The sequence below is a fragment of the Borostomias antarcticus genome, assembly GCF_949987555.1.
Source record: "Borostomias antarcticus genome assembly, chromosome: 12".
NCBI classification, from domain to species: domain Eukaryota; kingdom Metazoa; phylum Chordata; class Actinopteri; order Stomiiformes; family Stomiidae; genus Borostomias; species Borostomias antarcticus.
Window position 1 is genome coordinate 23,407,330 of NC_140245.1, and position 20,886 is coordinate 23,428,215.

At 52.8% G+C, this 20,886-nt stretch overlaps 2 protein-coding genes across 2 annotated transcripts; one reads left to right on the top strand and one right to left on the bottom strand.

Annotated features, from left to right (window-relative positions):
* Positions 1 to 1,707: 1,707 nt before the first annotated feature.
* On the bottom strand, positions 1,708 to 15,613 carry ercc5 (excision repair cross-complementation group 5; the record flags this gene model as incomplete). The annotated part of the gene is made up of 17 exons (XM_084446520.1): positions 1,708 to 2,897; positions 3,476 to 3,550; positions 4,028 to 4,238; positions 4,615 to 4,759; positions 9,305 to 9,518; positions 10,372 to 10,491; positions 11,128 to 11,247; positions 11,323 to 11,414; positions 11,853 to 12,470; positions 12,630 to 12,860; positions 13,008 to 13,209; positions 13,735 to 13,878; positions 13,990 to 14,050; positions 14,239 to 14,340; positions 14,883 to 14,998; positions 15,083 to 15,258; positions 15,526 to 15,613. The coding sequence occupies 17 exons, from the start codon at positions 15,611 to 15,613 to the stop codon at positions 2,352 to 2,354; spliced, it is 3,261 nt and encodes a 1,086-aa protein (XP_084302646.1). The 3' UTR covers positions 1,708 to 2,351.
* A 699-nt stretch (positions 15,614 to 16,312) lies between these two features.
* On the top strand, positions 16,313 to 20,885 carry blzf1 (basic leucine zipper nuclear factor 1). Its single transcript, XM_084447472.1, has 6 exons — positions 16,313 to 16,404; positions 16,699 to 17,141; positions 17,404 to 17,603; positions 18,282 to 18,410; positions 18,978 to 19,194; positions 19,538 to 20,885. The coding sequence occupies exons 1-6, from the start codon at positions 16,380 to 16,382 to the stop codon at positions 19,721 to 19,723; spliced, it is 1,200 nt and encodes a 399-aa protein (XP_084303598.1). The 5' UTR covers positions 16,313 to 16,379; the 3' UTR covers positions 19,724 to 20,885.
* Position 20,886: the final 1 nt, after the last annotated feature.

Consider the following 20,886-nt stretch of genomic DNA (forward strand, 5'->3'; position numbering starts at 1 on the left):
AGGGAGCGAGTGAGAGGGGGGAGGGAGAGAGAGAGTGGGGGAAAGAGGCAGGGTGAATGACGGGTGAGAGAGGGAGGGAGAGGGAGAGAGAGAGAGAGAGAGAGAGAGGGAGGGAGGGAGGGAGAGGAAGTCCCCCTGTAATGTTAACCCTCTGCATGCTAACAGCTATTTGTAGCCTGAGTGACAGACAGCTGCTAGTTATGGAACAGAGAGACAGTAGGAGGCTAACGGACGCTGTAATAAACTGGCTTTGTAGTCACTTAATTGGCGAGAAAGTGTAACTCAATGCCACACATAAAAGAGACCGTTAACTGTCATCGCTTACCCCCCCTCCTCCCCCCTATACCTCACCCACACACACAAGTACATCAAATACACACTGACATTCCTGTCATGCTGTTCATGTAGACATACATTACTACACAATGAAAATACACAGCAGTAACTTATAGAAGTCCATAATTCACTCTTGACGTGCACAACTCAATGATGTGTGTGTGTGTGTGTGTGTGTGTGAATGTTGGAGCTGCAGCACTCACCAGGGTTGGGGTCAAATTCAGTTATTCCAATTCAGTCAATTCACAACCGGTGTAACAATTCCATAATTGAAGTGATCTAAAATACGTCTAGTTGAAAGGATGAGGCTTCTTGCATCAGACGTTTTTTGGGGGATTTTTTGTTGACTGAACTGAAACTAAAGTGAACTCTCTGAGTTCTCACCTTGAGTCTTTGCTGAGGTCTCGGTCCGAGTCTCGTCCTTCGGCTGGGTCTCCATGTCGGGGTGGGTGTGGGACACCGGTGGGGGGTCAGGGGGGATCGGGGGGGGTCCAGGCTGAGGGCTGAGGCGCTGTCGGAGCCTGGGTTCGAGCGGCGCTTGAATAGCGAGTGTCTGTCTGGTCGGTCTGGTCCTCAGGACACCCAAGATCCCCGCAAAGTCGCTGGCCATCCTCTGCCCCCCCCCCGCCCCGCCCCCCTCTTTCTTAATATCTCCACCCCCCCCCCCCCCCCCCCCCCCCCCCCCACCCCACCGTGCCGTTTGTGCTAGCTTGCTGATGCTAACAGACAACAGCAGCTGTGGGGGCTTAGAGTGGACCAGTAGGGATCAGCAGCAGCAGGAGGAGCAACTCCAGAGAGAGACTGTGGGTTGGCACACACAGGAACAGTAGGTTGGCAGAGACAGTAAGGTTAAACCGGGGCGTGATAATAGGTCAGGGGGTGGTGGCAACAACAGGGAGCTGGAATGATATCTGTGTGTGTGTGTGTGTGTGTGAGGGGGGCAATGACAGGGGCAGGCCTTGAAAGGATTGAAATACAGTCATGCTCGATATGTGAGGCGGTCCCCAACCTCTCTCTTCACCCATCAACAGCACAGCGGCGATGACAGACCGATCACCAGAGATCCACCTGCTCAGAGTCACGTAGAAGTGTAGTAAACCGAATGTACTCTGACTGTGTGGATCGTTCTATGGGTCACCGCAGAGCAACGGTTGTAGAAAAAAACAGATTTTGGACACGGTCAGTAGTATCACAAAGATATTTTAATTCATCGCTAAAAGATGTTCTTCTCAGATGTAGAAGTACATTGACAAATTGGTGACAAACGATATTGTGAGGTACATGACATGATATTCACATAAAATCATTATTCAAAATGTCTTCCTACGGCATCATCTAACTATAAAGGCGGTTGGCAGGAGTGTCTGTATTTCGTATGAAGTGGACATTCGGCAGGTGTATAGTTCAGGACCCACGGAAGTGCAGTGTAGAGTGTTAAGGTTGGATGAGTGGTTCTAGAGAAAGCTGCCATTAATCGTCGCGTTCCGAACAGTGTTCAACGGGCACTAGGACCCAGGGAAGTGCAGCCAGGGGAGGGGGCACCGGCACCAGCTCTACACTACGTCACACAAGCGCTTACACACACAAGATCAATCACAGAGTGAGACGGAAGTACATGTGAAGTACAGTGCATGTGAAATAGCAGTACCAAGCAGCACAAGAGTTACATCAGCAGCTTGCCACGTTGGATGGGAGTCACATTAATGTTAGCATTTAGCTAACGTTAGCCAATGTCTTATCATACTCTAACGGAAGGAGCCTCTTTACGTCGGTCTGTCTTTATTTAAATTTTCTGGAGAACCAGGCACTGAATGAAGTTAAAATTTTCCAGGCGTATTGCTCCGGACCCAAGGGAGTGCAGTGTGGAGTTGTCGGAACGGGCACTGCGCTAGTTAACGATATACATCCTGTTTTCCCAGTGCGTCCTGAGTGAGCGAGCAGCACGATCCTAAAATGTTTCTCTTCGGACAACGTCGCAATCGACGGTCGGTGTCGGAGTTCCAAGGTTTCAAAGGTCACTGTGGCTTTTTGCCCCGCCCCCTCGCCCGCCCGCCCCTCCTGCCGCGCCCTCGCGGCTTCCCCTCGAACACGGGGCGGGCGGTGACCATGGCGACCCCGGCGTCGCCTTCGCCGTCCTCCCCGGAGCTGCTGCTGGTACTACTGCTCCTCCTCGGCGGGGGGTGAGCGGGCTGGGGGGCGGACCTATCCCCCCGGCTCGCGCCTCCTCCCACCTCCTCCGGGGGCGGGGCCGGAGCGGGGCCGGCGGCCGACGAGCTGAGGAACCCTCCTCCCAGCCCCCCGGCGACGACTGAGCCCGACTCCTCCTCCGACTCCTCCTCCTCTACTCCTCCCTTCCTCTGCTTTGTCCTGCCTGCCCTCTCTGTTTTAGACTTGGAGGGGGACGCGGTTCCCTCCTCCTCCTCCTCCTCCTTCTCCTCCCCCCCTCCCTCCTCCCTCTCCTTCCTCTTCAGGCAGGTGACGGCGCGGCGAAGCCTCTGGCTCCGGATGGCCTGTCTCTCCTGCTGCTCCAGACGGAAGAATGAGTCGATGCGCAGCTGAGTCTGCAGGGAGGGAGGGAGGGAGGGAGGGAGGGGGAGAGAGAAAGAGAGAAAGAGAGAGAGAGGGAGGGAGGGAGAGAGAGAGAGAGAGGGAGAGAGAGAGGGAGGGAGCGAGAGGAGGGAGAGAGAGATGGGGGAGCGTGGTATGGGAAGAGGGGCAGAGAGAAAGAGCGAGAGAGGGAGGGAAGGAGAAAGAGAGAGAGAGAGAGAGAGGGAGGGAAAGAGAAAGAGAGAGAGAGAGAGGGAGCGAGAGGGGGGAGAGACATGGGGGGAGGGGGCGGGAGGGGGGGCGAGTGGGGGAGAGAGGGAGGGGGAAAGACAGGTAAGAGAGATGTCGCGTTATGGACAGCGACGGATGTGGGCAAATTTCAAGGCGCAATGTTATGACAAGGTAGTATGTCCCAATTGGATGCCTACCGCTTGCAAAGTACGTACTTTCTAAGGGCAGCTGTAGTAGGTACTGGTAGTAAGTAGTAGAAGTATGCGATTCGGGAACACAGCCCAGGTTAATCACACTTGAGATTTGAGAATCTCTTTCCCAAGTGAGATCTGGCCAAACATAAAAACATGGCGACCGTTACCTGTTGTGTGTTGAGCTGTTTGAGGACAGGCCGGAGAGTCTCCTCGGTCTTCCTGCTGTTCCAACCGAACCGACTCTGGCAGAACGTTGAAGGTTAAGGAAATAAGCTCCGCCCACCAGGGCTGTCACCATCAAATCTCACACGACGATTATCACGCCACAAAATCACAATAGCGATATTCTCGCGATATCTGTAGCCATCATTAAAAAATAATGCCATCACTTTAAATGCGTCCTTAACTTTATTTTGCTCCAATGTTTGTTCGTTTCTCCTTAAAACAAGAGTGTAGAGGCATATTAAAATCAACTGGGTTATCTAAGGTATTTTTACTCATTGAATTTCCTTCACATAATATATCATGGCTGGATTATTTACATGATATCAGTATTTTCATTTTTTAAATACCACAATTCTCGTAATAAAATGGTATATCGCAACACCCCTACCACACACACACACACACACACACACACACCCACACACACACACACACACACCCACACCCACACACACACACACACACACACACACACACACACACACACACACACACAGAGGATATTCCTTGATGAGGTCGAGGCGCGGGTGTCCCCAGGAGAAGCAGCCCTCTGATTGGTCGACGGTGGGCTGCAGGTAGGCGTGGGCCACGGCCGGGTTGGGGAACCCCGGCTGCAGCTTGAGAGCTCGGACCTTCTTCTTCACCTTCGTCTCCCGGGGGTCCGACACCAGGCGCTTCTTCTGCTGGGCCTCGGACCACCACAGACTGGGATGTAAACACACACACACACACACTGAACACACACACACTGAAAACACACACACTGAACACACACAGTACTCACTTCTTCTGAGAACACGCACGCCGCGCCACACACTCGGACCACCACAGACTGAGAGGCAAACACACACACACACACACACACACACACACACACACACACACACAAACACACACTGAACACATACAGTACACACTTCTTCTGAGAACACGCACGCCACGCCACACACTCGGACCACGACAGACTGGGAGGCAAACACACACACACACACACACACACACACACACACACACACACTGAACACACACAGTACACACTTCTTCTGAGAACACGCGCGCCACGCCACACACTCACACACACCTGAGCTGTGTGAGGGGCTCCATGCCCAGCCCGGGGAACTCGTTGAGGATCTCCATGCCGGAGACGAAGCCCACCCCCGGGACCCCCTCGGCGTAGTCGCTGCCCAGCAGGTAGGCCAGGTTGATCAGCTTGGCCCGGTCCAGACCTGCGGGGATGAGGATGGATGATTGATGGATGAGTGAAGGTGGATGAGTGAAGCCCTGGTGATGTCATATGAAACCTCGAGTTCAAGATTAAGACTCCTTTATTTGTCGCGTGTAAAGTTCGGCGTAGAGTCACAGTGAAGTGTTGCTGCCGAATTCGGCATTTCAGTAGCATCCTGAGTAGAAATGTTAATAGTTAATCGACTATCGATTAATTGCCAATAAGAATTTACTCGAGTAAGATTCGGTTACTTGATTAATTGCTTGTTAATGGAACTGAACGTTAACGGGAGTTGTGTGAAATGTAATTATAATGTAAGGTCTGACTGCACATGAGGGCACCACGCCATGTAGCGAAGGCTAATTGGGATGCTGGGAAATTTCAACGCCACAGCAGAAGATGACATAAAAATGAAGTGAGCAAAGCGCAGTCCAGCGCGGGACGTTCTTATCAATTAATCGACTATTGTTTGTTAAGGTTAACAGTTATCGATTCATGAAATTCCTTGAAATTTGCAACCCAAGGCCTGAGTGTATATCCTGGCCTGGTCAGACTACCCCAGCCCCCCCCTGTCCTGCACCTGCTGTCACAGCCATGTCCAGCATTGACCTATCGCCCCGATCAGAGATTAGCATAGTTCATCCAGCCCCGCCTCTAACACCCTCCCGTTTTAACACAAGTGGGAAAGCTACTTTTTTTTGGCTTAATCTTTTAACACACACAGACCGCTGGGAGCTGGGGGTTAAGGGTTTGGGGCTGGGATTAGGTGCTGGGAGCTGGGGGTTAGGAGTTGGAGACTGGGGGTTAGGAGTTGGGATCTGGGGGTTAGGAGTTGGGATCTGGGGGGTTAGGAGTTGGGAGCTGGGGGTTAGGAGTTGGGAGCTGGGGGTTAGGAGTTGGGATCTGGGGGTTAGGAGTTGGGAGCTTGGGGTTAGGAGTTGGGAGCTGGGGGTTAGGAGTTGGGAGCTGGGGGTTAGGAGTTGGGAGCTGGTGTTAGGAGTTGGGAGCTGGGGTTAGGAGTTGGGAGCTGGGGGTTAGGAGTTGGGATCTGGGGGTTAGGAGTTGGGAGCTGGGGGTTAGGAGTTGGGAGCTGGGGGTTAGGAGTTGGGATCTGGGGGTTAGGAGTTGGGATCTGGGGGTTAGGAGTTGGGATCTGGGGGTTAGGAGTTGGGAGCTGGGGGATAGGAGTTGGGAGCTGGGGTTAGGAGTTGGGAGCTGGGGTTAGGAGTTGGGATCTGGGGGTTAGGAGTTAGAGACTGGGGGTTAGGAGTTGGGAGCTGGGAATAGGAGTTGGGAGCTGGGGGTTAGGAGTTAGAGACTGGGGGTTAGGAGTTGGGAGCTGGGAATAGGAGTTGGGAGCTGGGGGTTAGGAGTTAGAGACTGGGGGTTAGGAGTTGGGAGCTGGGAATAGGAGTTGGGAGCTGGGGGTTAGGAGTTAGAGACTGGGGGTTAGGAGTTGGGAGCTGGGAATAGGAGTTGGGAGCTGGGGGTTAGGAGTTAGAGACTGGGGGTTAGGAGTTGGGAGCTGGGAATAGGAGTTGGGAGCTGGGGGTTAGGAGTTGGGAGCTAGGGGTTAGGAGTTGGAGCTAGGGGTTAGGAGTTGGGATCTGGGGGTTAGGAGTTGGGAGCTGGGGGTTAGGAGTTAGGATCTGGGGGTTAGGAGTTGGGATCTGGGGGTTAGGAGTTGGGAGCTGGGGGTTAGGAGTTGGAGACTGGGGGTTAGGAGTTGGGATCTGGGGGTTAGGAGTTGGGATCTGGGGGTTAGGAGTTGGGATCTGGGGGTTAGGAGTTGGGAGCTGGGGGTTAGGAGTTGGGATCTGGGGGTTAGGAGTTGGGATCTGGGGGTTAGGAGTAGGGATCTGGGGGTTAGGAGTTGGGAGCTGGGGGTTAGGAGTTGGGAGACTGGGGGTTAGGAGTTGGGAGCTGGGGTTAGGAGTTGGGAGACTGGGGGTTAGGAGTTGGGATCTGGGGGTTAGGAGTTGGGAGCTGGGGGTTAGGAGTTGGGATCTGGGGGTTAGGAGTAGGGATCTGGGGGTTAGGAGTTGGGAGCTGGGGGTTAGGAGTTGGGATCTGGGGGTTAGGAGTTGGGATCTGGGGGTTAGGAGTAGGGATCTGGGGGTTAGGAGTTGGGATCTGGGGGTTAGGAGTTGGGAGCTGGGGGTTAGGAGTTGGGAGCTGGGGGTTAGGAGTTGGGATCTGGGGGTTAGGAGTAGGGATCTGGGGGTTAGGAGTAGGGATCTGGGGGTTAGGAGTTGGGAGCTGGGGGTTAGGAGTTGGGAGCTGGGGGTTAGGAGTTGGGATCTGGGGGTTAGGAGTTGGGAGCTGGGGGTTAGGAGTTGGGATCTGGGGGTTAGGAGTTGGGAGCTGGGTGTTAGGAGTTGGGATCTGGGGGTTAGGAGTTGGGAGCTGGGGGTTAGGAGTTGGGATCTGGGGGTTAGGAGTTGGGGGTTAGGAGTTGGGATCTGGGGGTTAGGAGTTGGGAGCTGGGGGTTAGGAGTTGGGAGCTGGGGGTTAGGAGTTGGGAGCTGGGGGTTAGGAGTTGGAGACTGGGGGTTAGGAGTTGGGAGCTGGGGGTTAGGAGTTGGGATCTGGGGGTTAGGAGTTGGGAGCTGGGGGTTAGGAGTTGGAGACTGGGGGTTAGGAGTTGGGATCTGGGGGTTAGGAGTTGGGATCTGGGGGTTAGGAGTTGGGATCTGGGGGTTAGGAGTTGGGAGCTGGGGGTTAGGAGTTGGGATCTGGGGGTTAGGAGTTGGGAGCTGGGGGTTAGGAGTTGGGAGCTGGGGGTTAGGAGTTGGGATCTGGGGGTTAGGAGTTAGAGACTGGGGGTTAGGAGTTGGGAGCTGGGAATAGGAGTTGGGAGCTGGGGGATAGGAGTTGGGAGCTGGGGGATAGGAGTTGGGAGCTGGGGGTTAGGAGTTGGAGACTGGGGGTTAGGAGTTGGGATCTGGGGGTTAGGAGTTGGGAGCTGGGGTTAGGAGTTGGAGCTGGGGGTTAGGAGTTGGAGACTGGGGGTTAGGAGTTGGGATCTGGGGGTTAGGAGTTGGGAGCTGGGGTTAGGAGTTGGGAGCTGGGGGTTAGGAGTTGGGAGCTGGGGGATAGGAGTTGGGAGCTGGGGGTTAGGAGTTGGGAGCTGGGGGTTAGGAGTTGGGAGCTGGGGGTTAGGAGTTGGGAGCTGGGGTTAGGAGTTGGGAGCTGGGGGTTAGGAGTTGGGAGCTGGGGGATAGGAGTTGGGAGCTGGGGGATAGGAGTTGGGAGCTGGGGGTTAGGAGTTGGAGACTGGGGGTTAGGAGTTGGGATCTGGGGGTTAGGAGTTGGGAGCTGGGGGTTAGGAGTTGGAGCTAGGGGTTAGGAGTTGGAGACTGGGGGTTAGGAGTTGGGATCTGGGGGTTAGGAGTTGGGAGCTGGGGTTAGGAGTTGGGAGCTGGGGGTTAGGAGTTGGGAGCTGGGGGATAGGAGTTGGGAGCTGGGGGTTAGGAGTTGGGAGCTGGGGTTAGGAGTTGGGAGCTGGGGGTTAGGAGTTGGGAGCTGGGGGATAGGAGTTGGGAGCTGGGGGTTAGGAGTTGGGAGCTGGGGTTAGGAGTTGGGAGCTGGGGGTTAGGAGTTGGGAGCTGGGGGATAGGAGTTGGGATCTGGGGGTTAGGAGTTGGGAGCTGGGGGTTAGGAGTTGGGATCTGGGGGTTAGGAGTTGGGATCTGGGGGTTAGGAGTTGGGAGCTGGGGGTTAGGAGTTGGAGACTGGGGGTTAGGAGTTGGGATCTGGGGGTTAGGAGTTGGGAGCTGGGGGTTAGGAGTTGGGATCTGGGGGTTAGGAGTTGGGATCTGGGGGTTAGGAGTTGGGAGACTGGGGGTTAGGAGTTGGGAGCTGGGTGTTAGGAGTTGGGATCTGGGGGTTAGGAGTTGGGATCTGGGGTTAGGAGTTGGAGACTGGGGGTTGGGAGCTGGGGGTTAGGAGTTGGGATCTGGGGGTTAGGAGTTGGGAGTTGGAGACTGGGGGTTAGGAGTTGGGATCTGGGGGTTAGGAGTTGGGAGCTGGGGGTTAGGAGTTGGAGACTGGGGGTTAGGAGTTGGGATCTGGGGGTTAGGAGTTGGGGACTGGGGGTTAGGAGTTGGGATCTGGGGGTTAGGAGTTGGGGACTGGGGGTTAGGAGTTGGGATCTGGGGGTTAGGAGTTGGGATCTGGGGGTTAGGAGTTGGGGACTGGGGGTTAGGAGTTGGGATCTGGGGGTTAGGAGTTGGGATCTGGGGGTTAGGAGTTGGGAGACTGGGGGTTAGGAGTTGGGATCTGGGGGTTAGGAGTTGGGAGCTGGGGGTTAGGAGTTGGGATATGGGGGTTAGGAGTTGGGATATGGGGGTTAGGAGTTGGGATCTGGGGGTTAGGAGTTAGGATCTGGGGGTTAGGAGTTGGGAGCTGGGGGTTAGGAGTTGGGATCTGGGGGTTAGGAGTTGGGAGCTGGGGGTTAGGAGTTGGGATCTGGGGGTTAGGAGTTGGGTGGTACCGGCTGCGGACCGTAGTCTGGGTCCAGAGGGGCTGGTGGGGTAGAACTGACCCAGTTGGTTCTGCAGGTCCACATACTGGTAGTGCTCCACGTATTTCTTCTGGCTGAAGAAGTTCTTGTAGACGTGGCGCCCCCCGAACAGCCAGACGTCGCTGTCGTCCGTGATGGTGCCGTGGGTCTGGTCGGAACGGTCCAGCGCCGCGCACTGGGCCTCCGCCTCCATGGGCGCCACCAGGAAGGGCACGCCGAACAGCTGGAGCAGCTCCTGGGGGGGCGGAGGAGAAGAATTTGGACCGGGTCACCCGAGCCGTTCTCGAGCGCTCTTTCCTCAGCTTATTATTCACGTTGGCAGGAGCTGGTGATGACGGGTTGGTAAATATGTACAAATGTTAAGAGAGGAGAGAGAGGGAGAGGGAGGGAGAGAGAGAGAGAGGGAGAGGGAGGGAGAAGGAGAGAGAAGGAGAGAGAGGGAGAGAGAGGGAGAAGGGGAAAGAGAGAGAGAGAGAGAGAGGGGGAGAGAGGGAGAGAGAGAGGGAGAGAGAGAAAGAGAGAGGGAGGTTGCCAGGCATGGCTACTGTCATGAAGCTGATATGCTGTCACCGTGTCATGGCTCCAGCCTGTGTGGACTTTGGCAACGCCGGCGTCTGGCTGAGGCTGGACCAGGATTCTCCCCTTAAGCCCGCCCCGCCCGCCCGCCCCCCCGACCCCCCCCCCCCCGGCCAGTGGACAGACAGACAGCTGCTTTGGAACATCAGACCACACCCACAAACAATACAGTACACAGTGTTGAGCAAAACACATTCAGTTCATTTCTGTTTGTGTTTTTGCTTCCCTGCATATACATGTGTTTTTATTTGTGTGTGTGTGTGTGTGTGTGTGTGTATGTGTGTGTGTGTGTGTGTGTGTGTGTGTGTGTGTATGTGTGTGTGTGCGTGCGTCTAAACATTGTATTTGGTCTTTCTCTTCTTTCCAACCTTTCTGTAATTTTCAATGCTGAAACGCCCAAACTTCCCCCTGGGGGAATCAATAAAGTCTTATCTTAAGAGTTTGCGTGAGTCTGTGCATGTGTGTGTGTGTGTGTGTGTGCGTGTGTGTGTGTGTGTGTGCCGACTCCTCACCTGGCTCTCCAGGCACATCTGTCCTGTGACGGTGGCGGCTAACCTCTCCTGCTGCTGCTTCTGCTCCCTCAGGCTGCTCTGCTGCTCCTGCAGCGAGCTCTCCAGCGCCACCAGCTCCTCCTGCAGGACAACACGGGTACTGCGTCTGCCCGTCTCAAAGCACTTAACCCCCCTACCCTACGCTAAATGTACAAAAACAAGCCCTGCTCTGCGGTTAGCTATTTTTTAGCTTGTTTTGACTGCAGACTATTTACCCCTGAACGGTTGCGCGTTTCCTGTCTGACCTGTTGTTCTTCCTGTGCGTGAGTTCCCACCTGTGACACTCTGACGATCACAGAAAATACATTACATTACAGTCATTTAGCAGACGCTTCTATCAAAAGCGACTTACAATAATTGGATAGAACGTAGGTAGTCGGTGTACTACTACTCGCCAGAACTCACAAGTGCCTCTCCTAAACAAGTGACTAAGAGCAGAATCTAGTGCTGAAGTGAAAGTAGAGAGTAGTAAATAACTATAATGGATGCTTAAGAGGGAGCGTGGTGTTTGGGGGGTGGGGGGGCTTGACCACGGCCTGAAGGAAGGAGGGAGCTTTTCCTTTCATTGCCCTCGCACCTGGATGCGAATTTGCTACGGGGAGCCGGTGTAGAAGTACACAGGGGCTCAAGAAGGGAGGAGCCATCGATTCCCCCTTCATCTCGGAGTCAGATGTCTTTATATCTATAGACCTGTAGGTGGCGGGGGCCATGCTTTACCGCGTCAATGTGTTCCCACTCGTTGGGCGCGGTGGGCGGGGCAGGGGCGGGGCCGGGCTCCGTAGAGGGCCCGATCTCTTTCCCCTCCGCGCCATCTCTCTCTTCCTTCTCTTCCTCCTCTTCCTCCTCTTCCTTCCTCCCCCTGATCGCACCTCCCTCCTCCTCCTCCTTCTTCGTCGCGTCGTCGTGGTCCACCGTGGGCGGGGCCCCGCCTCCCGTCTCTGTGAGCCAATCGCCGGCGTCCTCCTCCTGTTGCTCCTCCTCCTCGGACACCTCGATGAAACTCTCTGAAAACGCCGTTGACGTGTTAATGATGTGATGGCATAGGGGGGCCGAACTGGCACGCGGTCACAACCAATAGCGGCGAAGACGCCGATGAGCAGTTTCGCGGTCGTTACTAGGGCTGGGTATCGATTCGAATTTCAAGAATCGATTCCGATTCACAAGGTTCAGAATCGATTATCACGATTCAATTCGATTCGATATCGTTTCGGTTAGTGTTACTAAAACCTGTTTTATTTTTTTAGCTGTAACCTTAATTACATGACTGCCAAGTTAAGCAACACATCAATACTAGGGCTGGGTATCGATACTGATTTCCAAAAATGAATGAATCATTGAATGAATTAATGAACTATTCATTCCTTAATTTATTCATTCATTCATTAAATAAAAGATCGATTTTGGGATTCATGAATTTTTTTTAACCCAGCCCTAGTCGTTACCTTCCGAGTCGCTCTCCGCGCTGTCCTCCGTCTTGACAACGTCGCCGTTCTTGTCCTCCCTCTGAGGACCGATGCTCCGTCTGTCCCCGTCGTCCCCCGGCGACGTCCCCGGGCTGTCCCCCCCCTCCGTCTCTCCCTTCACACCCGGCCTGGACGGCGGAGGTGACGGGACTGACTTCGGATCTGAAACGACCCCTACGGCCGCGCCCGCGCTGTCCCCCTGTCTCCCCACGCCGTCCCCTCCTCTTAATGCGTCCGTCTGTCCTCTTTCTGTCTTTCTGTCCGTCCGTTGGTCCGACTCGTCCAGTAAGGCTCTTTGGCTCCGGCTGTTAGGCTCCTCCCCCTCCTCCTCCGAGCTGCTCGCCGCCAAACCGTCTAGCGGACGAATAGTCTGGTCTGATTGGTGCATCCCAAACCCAGAGATGTCCTTATTGGTCGAGGTGATGGTAGAGGGTCGGCCCTCTCCCTCTGGCTCCGCTTCCTCGGACCCACTAATAACCAACCGGTCCACCGCGCTCTGGGCTTGAGGGCGGAGCTTAGCGGGGGAGCCGCCGATCAGGTTTTTCGAGGGAGGGCCGCCATCGTCGTCGTCCCCCTCCTCCTCCTCCTCTGTGAGGGCTCGTCGGATGGCCAGGATGGTACGAGGGGACACGTCCCCGCCCCCTCGCCCCTGGGTGGCCCTTCCCCCCCCAGCCTGGTCCTCCGCCGCCGCCGCCTCCTCGAAGCTGCTGCTGCTGCTGCTGTCCGCCATGGCGGCCTGGATGGCCTGGAGCGTACGGGGCGAGGCATCGCCCACGGGGGAGGGGGAGAGCCAGGGGACTTTAGGGGGCGACGACGAGGGACCTGCCGTCTCATCTTCGTTTGGCTCCTCCGCCTCTTCTGTGATGGGGCGCCATAAGGGCTCCGGTCGCCCCCCTCCCTCCTTCCTCTTCCTCCCCGAGAGGGGGCCGCCGGACCAGGGCAGGGCAGCCGGCTGGCTCTCCGGAAGCTTCTCACTCTTCTTGGAGCCTAAGGGACACAGGCACACACACACACACACACACACACCTCATGAGTGACAATGTCCCACGCCGAATTTCGCACGGCGTACTGAACGCTGAGCAGCGACATCGCTGACCAATCGGACGCCCGGACACGGGCGAGGTGGGCGGTGACCTTTGATGAGGATGTAGTGGGAGGAGTCCTCGGAGACGAGTCGTCGTGACTCCACGTCGCGCCCCTCCCCCTGGCCGTAGAGATGCCCCGCCCCCCCGGCGCTGCGCTGGGTCATCTCACGCTCCACCCCCTCCAGTCTCTGGTTCAGCTTGTTCCTCTGGAGCAGTCCGGCCAGCTGGTACTGGGAGAACTCCCCTGAAACCTGGCAAGGAGAGGGGGTTACACTGGTTTATACTGGGAACAGTTTGTGTGTTTCTGAGCCTGTGTGTTTGTTTGTGTGTGTGTGTGTGTGTGTGTGTTTGTGTGTGTTTCTGAGCCTGTGTGTTTGTGTGTGTGTGTGTGTTTGTGTTTGTGCTGAGCATGTGTGTGTTTGTGTTTCTGAGCATGTGTGTGTGTGTGTTTGAGCATGTGTGTGTGTGTTTGAGCATGTGTGTGTGTGTTTGAGCATGTGTGTGTGTGTGTGTTTCTGAGCATGTGTGTGTGTGTGTGTGTTTGAGCATGTGTGTGTGTGTGTGTGTTTCTGAGCATGTGTGAGTGTGTGTTTCTGAGCATGTGTGTGTGTGTGTGTGTGTGTGTGTTTCTGAGCCTGTGTGTGTGTGTGTGCGTGTGTGTGTTTCTGATCCTGTGTGTGTGAGTGTGTGTGTGTGTGCGTGTGTGTTTCTGAGCCTGTGTGTGTGTGTGTGTGTGTGTGTGTGTGTGTGTGTGTGTGTGTGTGTGTGTGTGTTACCTCTGGAGGCTTGTGGTACATGGTCCTGCGTCTCTTGCAGACCTCCTTCATGTCTTTCAGGATCTCGTGTTTCATCTCGGGAGGCAGGGTGGCGAACTCTTCCGAGTTGATATCCACCGAGTTGGGGTCTTCATACACCTCCTCCTGACAGCACATGGAGGCCACCGCCAACACGGCAACACACCACATCAACCCGTGTTCTTACAAACGACAACGAATGGAGACTTGCATTTCTTTGTGGCACAGTATTCTCACCTGGTACATGCGATGGCTCTCCGCCATGGCCTCCCACTCCCTCTCCTCCTCCTCCTCTGAACTGTGGGGGGAAAGGGCACTGCTCTGAACGGAAGTGTTGGAACGGATCCATTCAGGGATCGGATTGTCGGTTCAATAATTGGATCATAGAGAGGGGATCCCAGTCGGCCGGTCGGTCGGTCGACCCCCGAGGTCGACCCCCCAGGCTGACCCCCAGGTCGACCCCCCAGGTCGACCCCCCAGGCTCACCTGTTTATCTCCCTCTCCTCCTGGGGAGGGAGGGCTGGGAGAACGTACAGGTCGTCCACCTCATCTCTCCTCACACTGGAGATGCTGGGTAGAGGTTCCTCACTAGGGAAGGGAAGAGCAGAATAGGGACTTGTGAGATTCACTACTGCTGAGAACCGCTGCTCTTCATAAACAGGAGTGGTCTCTCTTTCTGGGCGGAGAGAGGTATCGTCTCACAGAGGCACACTCATACACACACGCACACAGACACCAGTGTTTGCCATGTCTCTCCTATGATGTGTTTAGCCCTTTTTGCTCTGAAAATGTAATTTAATGTAATTTATTGCTCTATAAATGTTCTTAGCCGTTGGACAAAACATACTCCAGGAGCTTGCTCGATCGTCTCGTTGAGAGAGGTCAGGGAAGAATTTTTACAGCTCACTTTTCTGGCCCCCGGGTGAAACTGTTTTTTTGCTTCCCTCTGGAATATGTAGGGGTGGGACCTATGCCCACCTCCCTTGTTCTCTGTGAACCGCATTGTTACCTCTGTGTATGAAATGCGCTATACAAATAAAGCTTTGATTGGTTGATTGATTTGATCATCTAGTAGCAAACGGCTTCTCTCCAGGGTGGACTGGATTCTCTCCTTCCCTCTCCCCTCTCACCTGCGTTCTCCCAGCGCAGCCTTGATAGCTTGTCTCTTCAGGAAGGTTTTGAGGAGTTTCTCGTTGGTCTGTTTGGATTCACGGCTCAACTCCTCCTTCCTCTGCCTCCTCAGGTTCTGGAGAAACAAGGCCCGGTTACTCACAATACAGCGCGTGCGTACACACACACACACACACGCACACAACACACACACACTTACCAGGGTCTGTTGCTTCAGCAGGGGAGCCTCTCCATCGAAAACAAAGACAGGTTTGATGCGGAAGAAGAGCAGCTTGCAGAGGCGGTGGAATAGTGTGAGCAGGTGGGCGTTCTGGACACTGTTACCATCCCGGTCCCTCACTCCTTTCACGGCTTGGTTCAACCAGATACTGATGTCTATAAGGTGGTCCTGGTTAAGGATTTTAGGGTACTGTGGTCTTGTCACACAGACAGGCAGACACGTAAACACACACACACACACACACACACACACACACACACACACACACACACACACAGAGAGACACACACACACACACAGAGAGACACACACACACACACACACACACAGAGAGACACACACACACACACAGAGAGACACACACACAGAGAGACACACACACACACACACACACACACACACACACACACACATCAGGATACCAACAGCGAGGATCTTCCCCTCCAGGGTCTCCGGGTTGATGGGCTTCCCCGTGCTTTCAAGCAACTTCCAGAGCCCGTGTACTCCCATTATAGAGGAAGGAACTAAAGAGAACAATTAGCTGAATTACTCAACCTAAACTGCTAAGCAAACGTTGCTAATGGCTATCTAAACCTAAAAGAAAGCTAGCTCTTACTCACCTATTCTAGCTAAGTAACGTTAGTAACTAGCAGCAATTCAAAGAAACGCAGTGCTAGACTAGTTACATCCACGCTACTACTTACATTAGGTGTTCCATTATTTTTAGTCCGACTAGCTACTCCTACTAAATCAAACGTTCCGCATTTGAGTCGGTTACCGGTTGTCCAACAGTATCCGGTTGCCAGAAAACAAGATGTCCTCAAGCACTTAACAGAGGTTTGGTAAGCTAGTTAACGTTAATAAGTGAATATTTATTGTTTATTGCTTATTGTCGGCTACTGTGGCGTGTTTATGTTTATGGTCGGATGTTTTGTGTATGCTAACGTTACCAGCTAAAATTGGCCACCAACGTCTAAGCGAGCTTTGTTGTCAGTCATTCCTTATCTAGAAAGATAACATTAGTTGTTACTACGTTATAAAAGTGCTCCACACATATGGGCAGAAAAACCTAGCTAGCTATCGTAGCCGAAGCACTGCTTTTGGAGTTCAGATTCTAAATGTACCTGTTTGTATTTGGTTTGTATGGGTAAAGTATTGCAGTCGTCAGTCACATGACCAACTCAAACCTGTGTTTCAGATCTATCCTATCACAGGTGATAACTACACCTGGCCTTCCTCTTGTGAGCTGTACAGTGAAAACTGCAACTCTTCCACCATGTCAACTGCAGTAGCTGTGCGGGGTAAGTCATTTCCAGCTATCATCTCATCTGTTTACATTTCTTTAGACCTTTCCAGACATTCCCCGATCCCCTCAGCCTATCACAGACATTCCCCGATCCCCTCAGCCTATCACAGACATTCCCCGATCCCCTCAGCCTATCACAGACATTCCCCGATCCCCTCAGCCTATCACAGACATTCCCCGATCCCCTCAGCCTATCACGTGGGTGATGGTCAGCCCAGATAAACCCCACCACCAGCCAGTAGAGTTGGGCCTTAGAAGATAGCATTCCAGCTGTGTCTGTTAATTCCAGATTCTGCCCGGGTGCTAGTTCGGGGCCCTGGCGACGGTATGGAGATGAACAAGCCACCGGTTGCTCTGGAGATCGCCATGAATACGCCACTGGCAGCGATTCCGCTTTTGAAGGTGGCGAGCCCCAAGCGCACGCCCAGGTCCGCCCCGGCCGCCCCCTCTTCCCCGCATCACCCCGGCGTTCTCCACCTGGGCAAGGTGAGCCGCGAGGCCTGCATGGAGGTGGAGGCGGTGCGGATCGTGGTCCCCCGCGCCGCCATCAGCCGGTGCGGTCGCGTGGGCCCCGCCGAGGGGAAGTGGGAGGTCGGGCAGGAGCACCCCTCCCCCTCGCCCTCTCCTCCCCCGGAGGACCTGACCGGCGCCCTGGAGAAGCTGCAGAACTCCGAGCGCAGGCTGCTGCAGGACAAGGAGGGCCTCTCCAACCAGATCCGTGTCCAGATTGAGGTACGCCCCCGCTGGTTGAATATTGATAATATTCAATATTCAAGTTTCTCCTAACTGATCAATCGCCGAGTGAACAGTGCATGGTGGTTGAGGGATTTTTTTTTTTAAAGACAATATAATCCAAAACATACCATATTTAACAAACATGTTGCTTTGTAAAGATATATACAGTAGCTTCATGTGAATGAATGAAATCAACATCCACGGTAGATACAGTCGCTGACCTGATGGTACTCGTTGCCGTAACGACCGTGCGTTGCAGGTGAACCGCGAGCTGAAGAAGCTTCTGGTGGCGTCGGTGGGGGACGACCTGCAGTACCACTTTGAGCGCCTGGCCCGGGAGAAGAACCAGCTGGTTCTGGAGAACGAGGCGCTGGGCCGGACCCTGGCCCACACGGCGGAGCAGCTCGAACGCATGAGCATCCAGGGTGACGTCTGGAGGAGCAAGTTCCTCGCCAGCAGGTCAGAGAGTGTGTGTGTGTGTGTGTTCTGTGTGTGTGTGTGTTGTGTTCGGTGAATGACCGTGATGGCGCTGAGAAGCATGTGCAGGTTGTGGAACCTGTGAGCACGAGGGAGGAACGGCTCGTTAGGCCAGTGTTCCTCAACCAGGGGTCCATGGACCCCCTAGTCCGTGGACCCCCTCGTCCGTGGACCCCCTCGTCCGTGGCATAATTACAGGAGGTCCTTGGGAATGTGTTTTAAAATCAATAAATAAAAAAACATATATAATTGTTTAAAATGTACACATTCACAGCTCAGCTAACGTTAACTCGCTCATTTTTGAATTGCTATAAACAAATTATAATTGAAACGGATAGTGTCATAAAATGCGTAAAGAAAATGTACCTTATGTGGTGCAAAAAAACATTTGTGTTGGAGGGGGGGGGGGCAGGTAAGCCTGAAACTGCCCTAGGTTAAGACCATTCATATTAAATATGAATAGAAAAGAAATGACTGTCATGGCTTCTTATATACTAAATAATAGTGTGGTGGGGTGGGCGGGTCCTTCAGGATTTTTTGAAATATGCCAGGGGTCCAGAGCTCAAAGAAGGTTGAGAAACACTGCGTCAGGCTGTTCATGTGGTTGATTTGCGTGCGGAGTGTGTGGTGGTGACCGCCGCTGTGCCCCTGCTTCACCAGAGTGATGGCAGAGGAGCTGACCAACGCCAGAGCTGGTCTCCTGCGCCAGACCAGAGAAGCTCAGAGCGCCATCCAGGATCTGCTGAGTGAGCGAGAGGAGTTCTCTAGAGACATGGTGCTCACACACCGGTAAGACACACACACAAACACACACACACACACACACACACACACACACGCAAGCCAAAATGTATGCCGAGGCACACTTATATACGTGGGCACACACGCACACACTCTCAGAAGAATACACTGTTGATGCCGGGTCACATCAAACCCGTTCCAGTGAGATGCTCCTTCTCAAGGTTTCCCAGCTTGTTCTAACCTTAGATTGACTGCTTTTACTGTAAGTGCTCTGATCTCAAGGAATGTCCTGAGAGCTCTTTAAAAAGGTCTAGCCTTCCTACTTTTAGCCATTTTTAATCCATGATTTTTGAATTTTGCACATCGTTTTGTAATTGTTTTAGCTGAATTTATTTATTTTATTTTTATTATCTTATCCTATTTTTATACCAACTTTACTCTATTTTATGTTTTGCTTTGTGTTATTATTGTCTTATTATTGTCATTCTTTCGTTTTATCTCTGCACCTTTTCTTACTCGTCGTCACTGTAAATGAGGGCAACCTGTCTTTCGAGTTTAAATAAAGTTTATTGAATTGAATTGAATTGTATGATTGTTGTCAATTGTTTTTGGCAGATCACTGGAGCAGCTCCTGGTGTCACTCCAGTGGGGCAGACAGCAGACCTACTACCCCAGCGCTCAGCCCCTCAGCACCGGGGAGCTGGCCGTGGCCAATCACAAGCTGGCTAACGCCATCAACTCACACCTGCTGGGAAATGTAGGCAGCAGTGGGTTGAAGGGCAGCGCAAACTCCGAGCTCTGCAACACTCCTGCTGAGAAGATGGCTGAGAAGGTCAGTTAAGACCCTGTCAATATACACACCCTCGTCATGTTGACCTGTCATTGACCTGTCAATATACACACCCTCGTCATGTTGACCTGTCATTGACCTGTCAATATACACACCCTCGTCATGTTGACCTGTCATTGACCTGTCAATATACACACCCTCGTCATGTTGACCTGTCATTGACCTGTCAAAATACACACCCTCGTCATGTTGACTTATACACACTGTCATTGTCATCATGTGTTGACTTGGGGTTTAAGGATATCCTTGTTCTGTGTGAGAAGTGTTCTTGTGGGTTCTCATTTGCCAGGTAGATCAATCCAATCATTTATTCTCCATCTCTCAGGTGCTGAAGATTCTAGACCCCATCTCCTGCTCGGACAACAAGATCGAACCCCCTCCCGATGACTCCTCCCCCTCTGCTTTCCTGACCAGTAAGAAGAGTATCGGACGGTTCCACCCGTACACCCGCTATGAGAACATCACCTTCAACTGCTGCGAGCGCTGCAGCGGGGACATCGTGGTGCTTTAGGGTCAAAGGTCGGGAGGTCGAGGCACACCTCTGCGCCCGGATCAGTGTCCCCGAGGATGATAACCTGGACAGGTCAGCGGTCGCTGTGAGGAAATGGGATAGAGAAAAAAAGTATTTCTGTCCGATACCAAAGACTGAACACACACACACACACACACACACGGGACTGTGATATGACCATTTCAGCAAATATTTGTAGCGGAGCATAGATAGTTGTCTGGGAGGACATGTATATTCAACCATGTTTGATGACTTTCTAGTCTAGCTGGTGGAGAGTAAAGCGTTGTTCGCTCGCGTGTACCTTTCTCTCGGCCTCTCCTTCCTGGTGAAGAAAGCTCTGGGGACACTGGCCCAGCTCTTAGAGTCCATGGTGTCACAATAACCACACCTTGCAAAGGGCAGGTAATCTCTATAGAGAATATACTGCCTCTAAAACTTGAACTCATTTGGGCAAGATAAAGTGCAATTTATCATAACAAAAGTGTGCATATACTGTATATGATGTTTTCTTTTTAGTGCCAAGATTGTTCTGCAACTGATTTCAATTATACACAAGTGTTATTTATTGAATTAATGTAATTCCTGGTGGTTACAACTGATACAGGAGAGGCAGAATTGTGGTCAGAGGATGTTGTGAAGTTGAGGGACCCTTCATATTCAAGGGCTTTCTTCCATACTGCTGCTCCATTTGGAGATGAGTTCCACAGTAAACCTGGCAACCCAAATGTGTTAGTATTGGTGTGGTGCATGGAGCTATTAGGAGTGCATAATATCAATAGTATTGCAGTGATGGAATTACAGAGATTTAGCTGTATTTGCACTGGAGCAGGTGGACAGCATAAGTTGCTAGTTATGTATCTACCATTGAGGATTTCCTTTATTAATCATGTTTTACAATGATATCAGGTCTTTATTCATGCAGACGGATGCACATGATTTATCTTGTCAATGATTTTAAAAAATATTCCAGAACTTCAGTGTAGTGAAATAACATTAAATGAGAATCGTGGTTTTGAGTGCAAAGGTTGATGTTTACTCTTTTTAACACATTTCTAAATTCCTTCATGTCAGAGACCAAAATAAAGTATTTGTTTAGATCTGTTAACCGTCTTTGATTATCCATTGTGGTGTATTTGTGACATAAACAAATCAGTAATACCAAC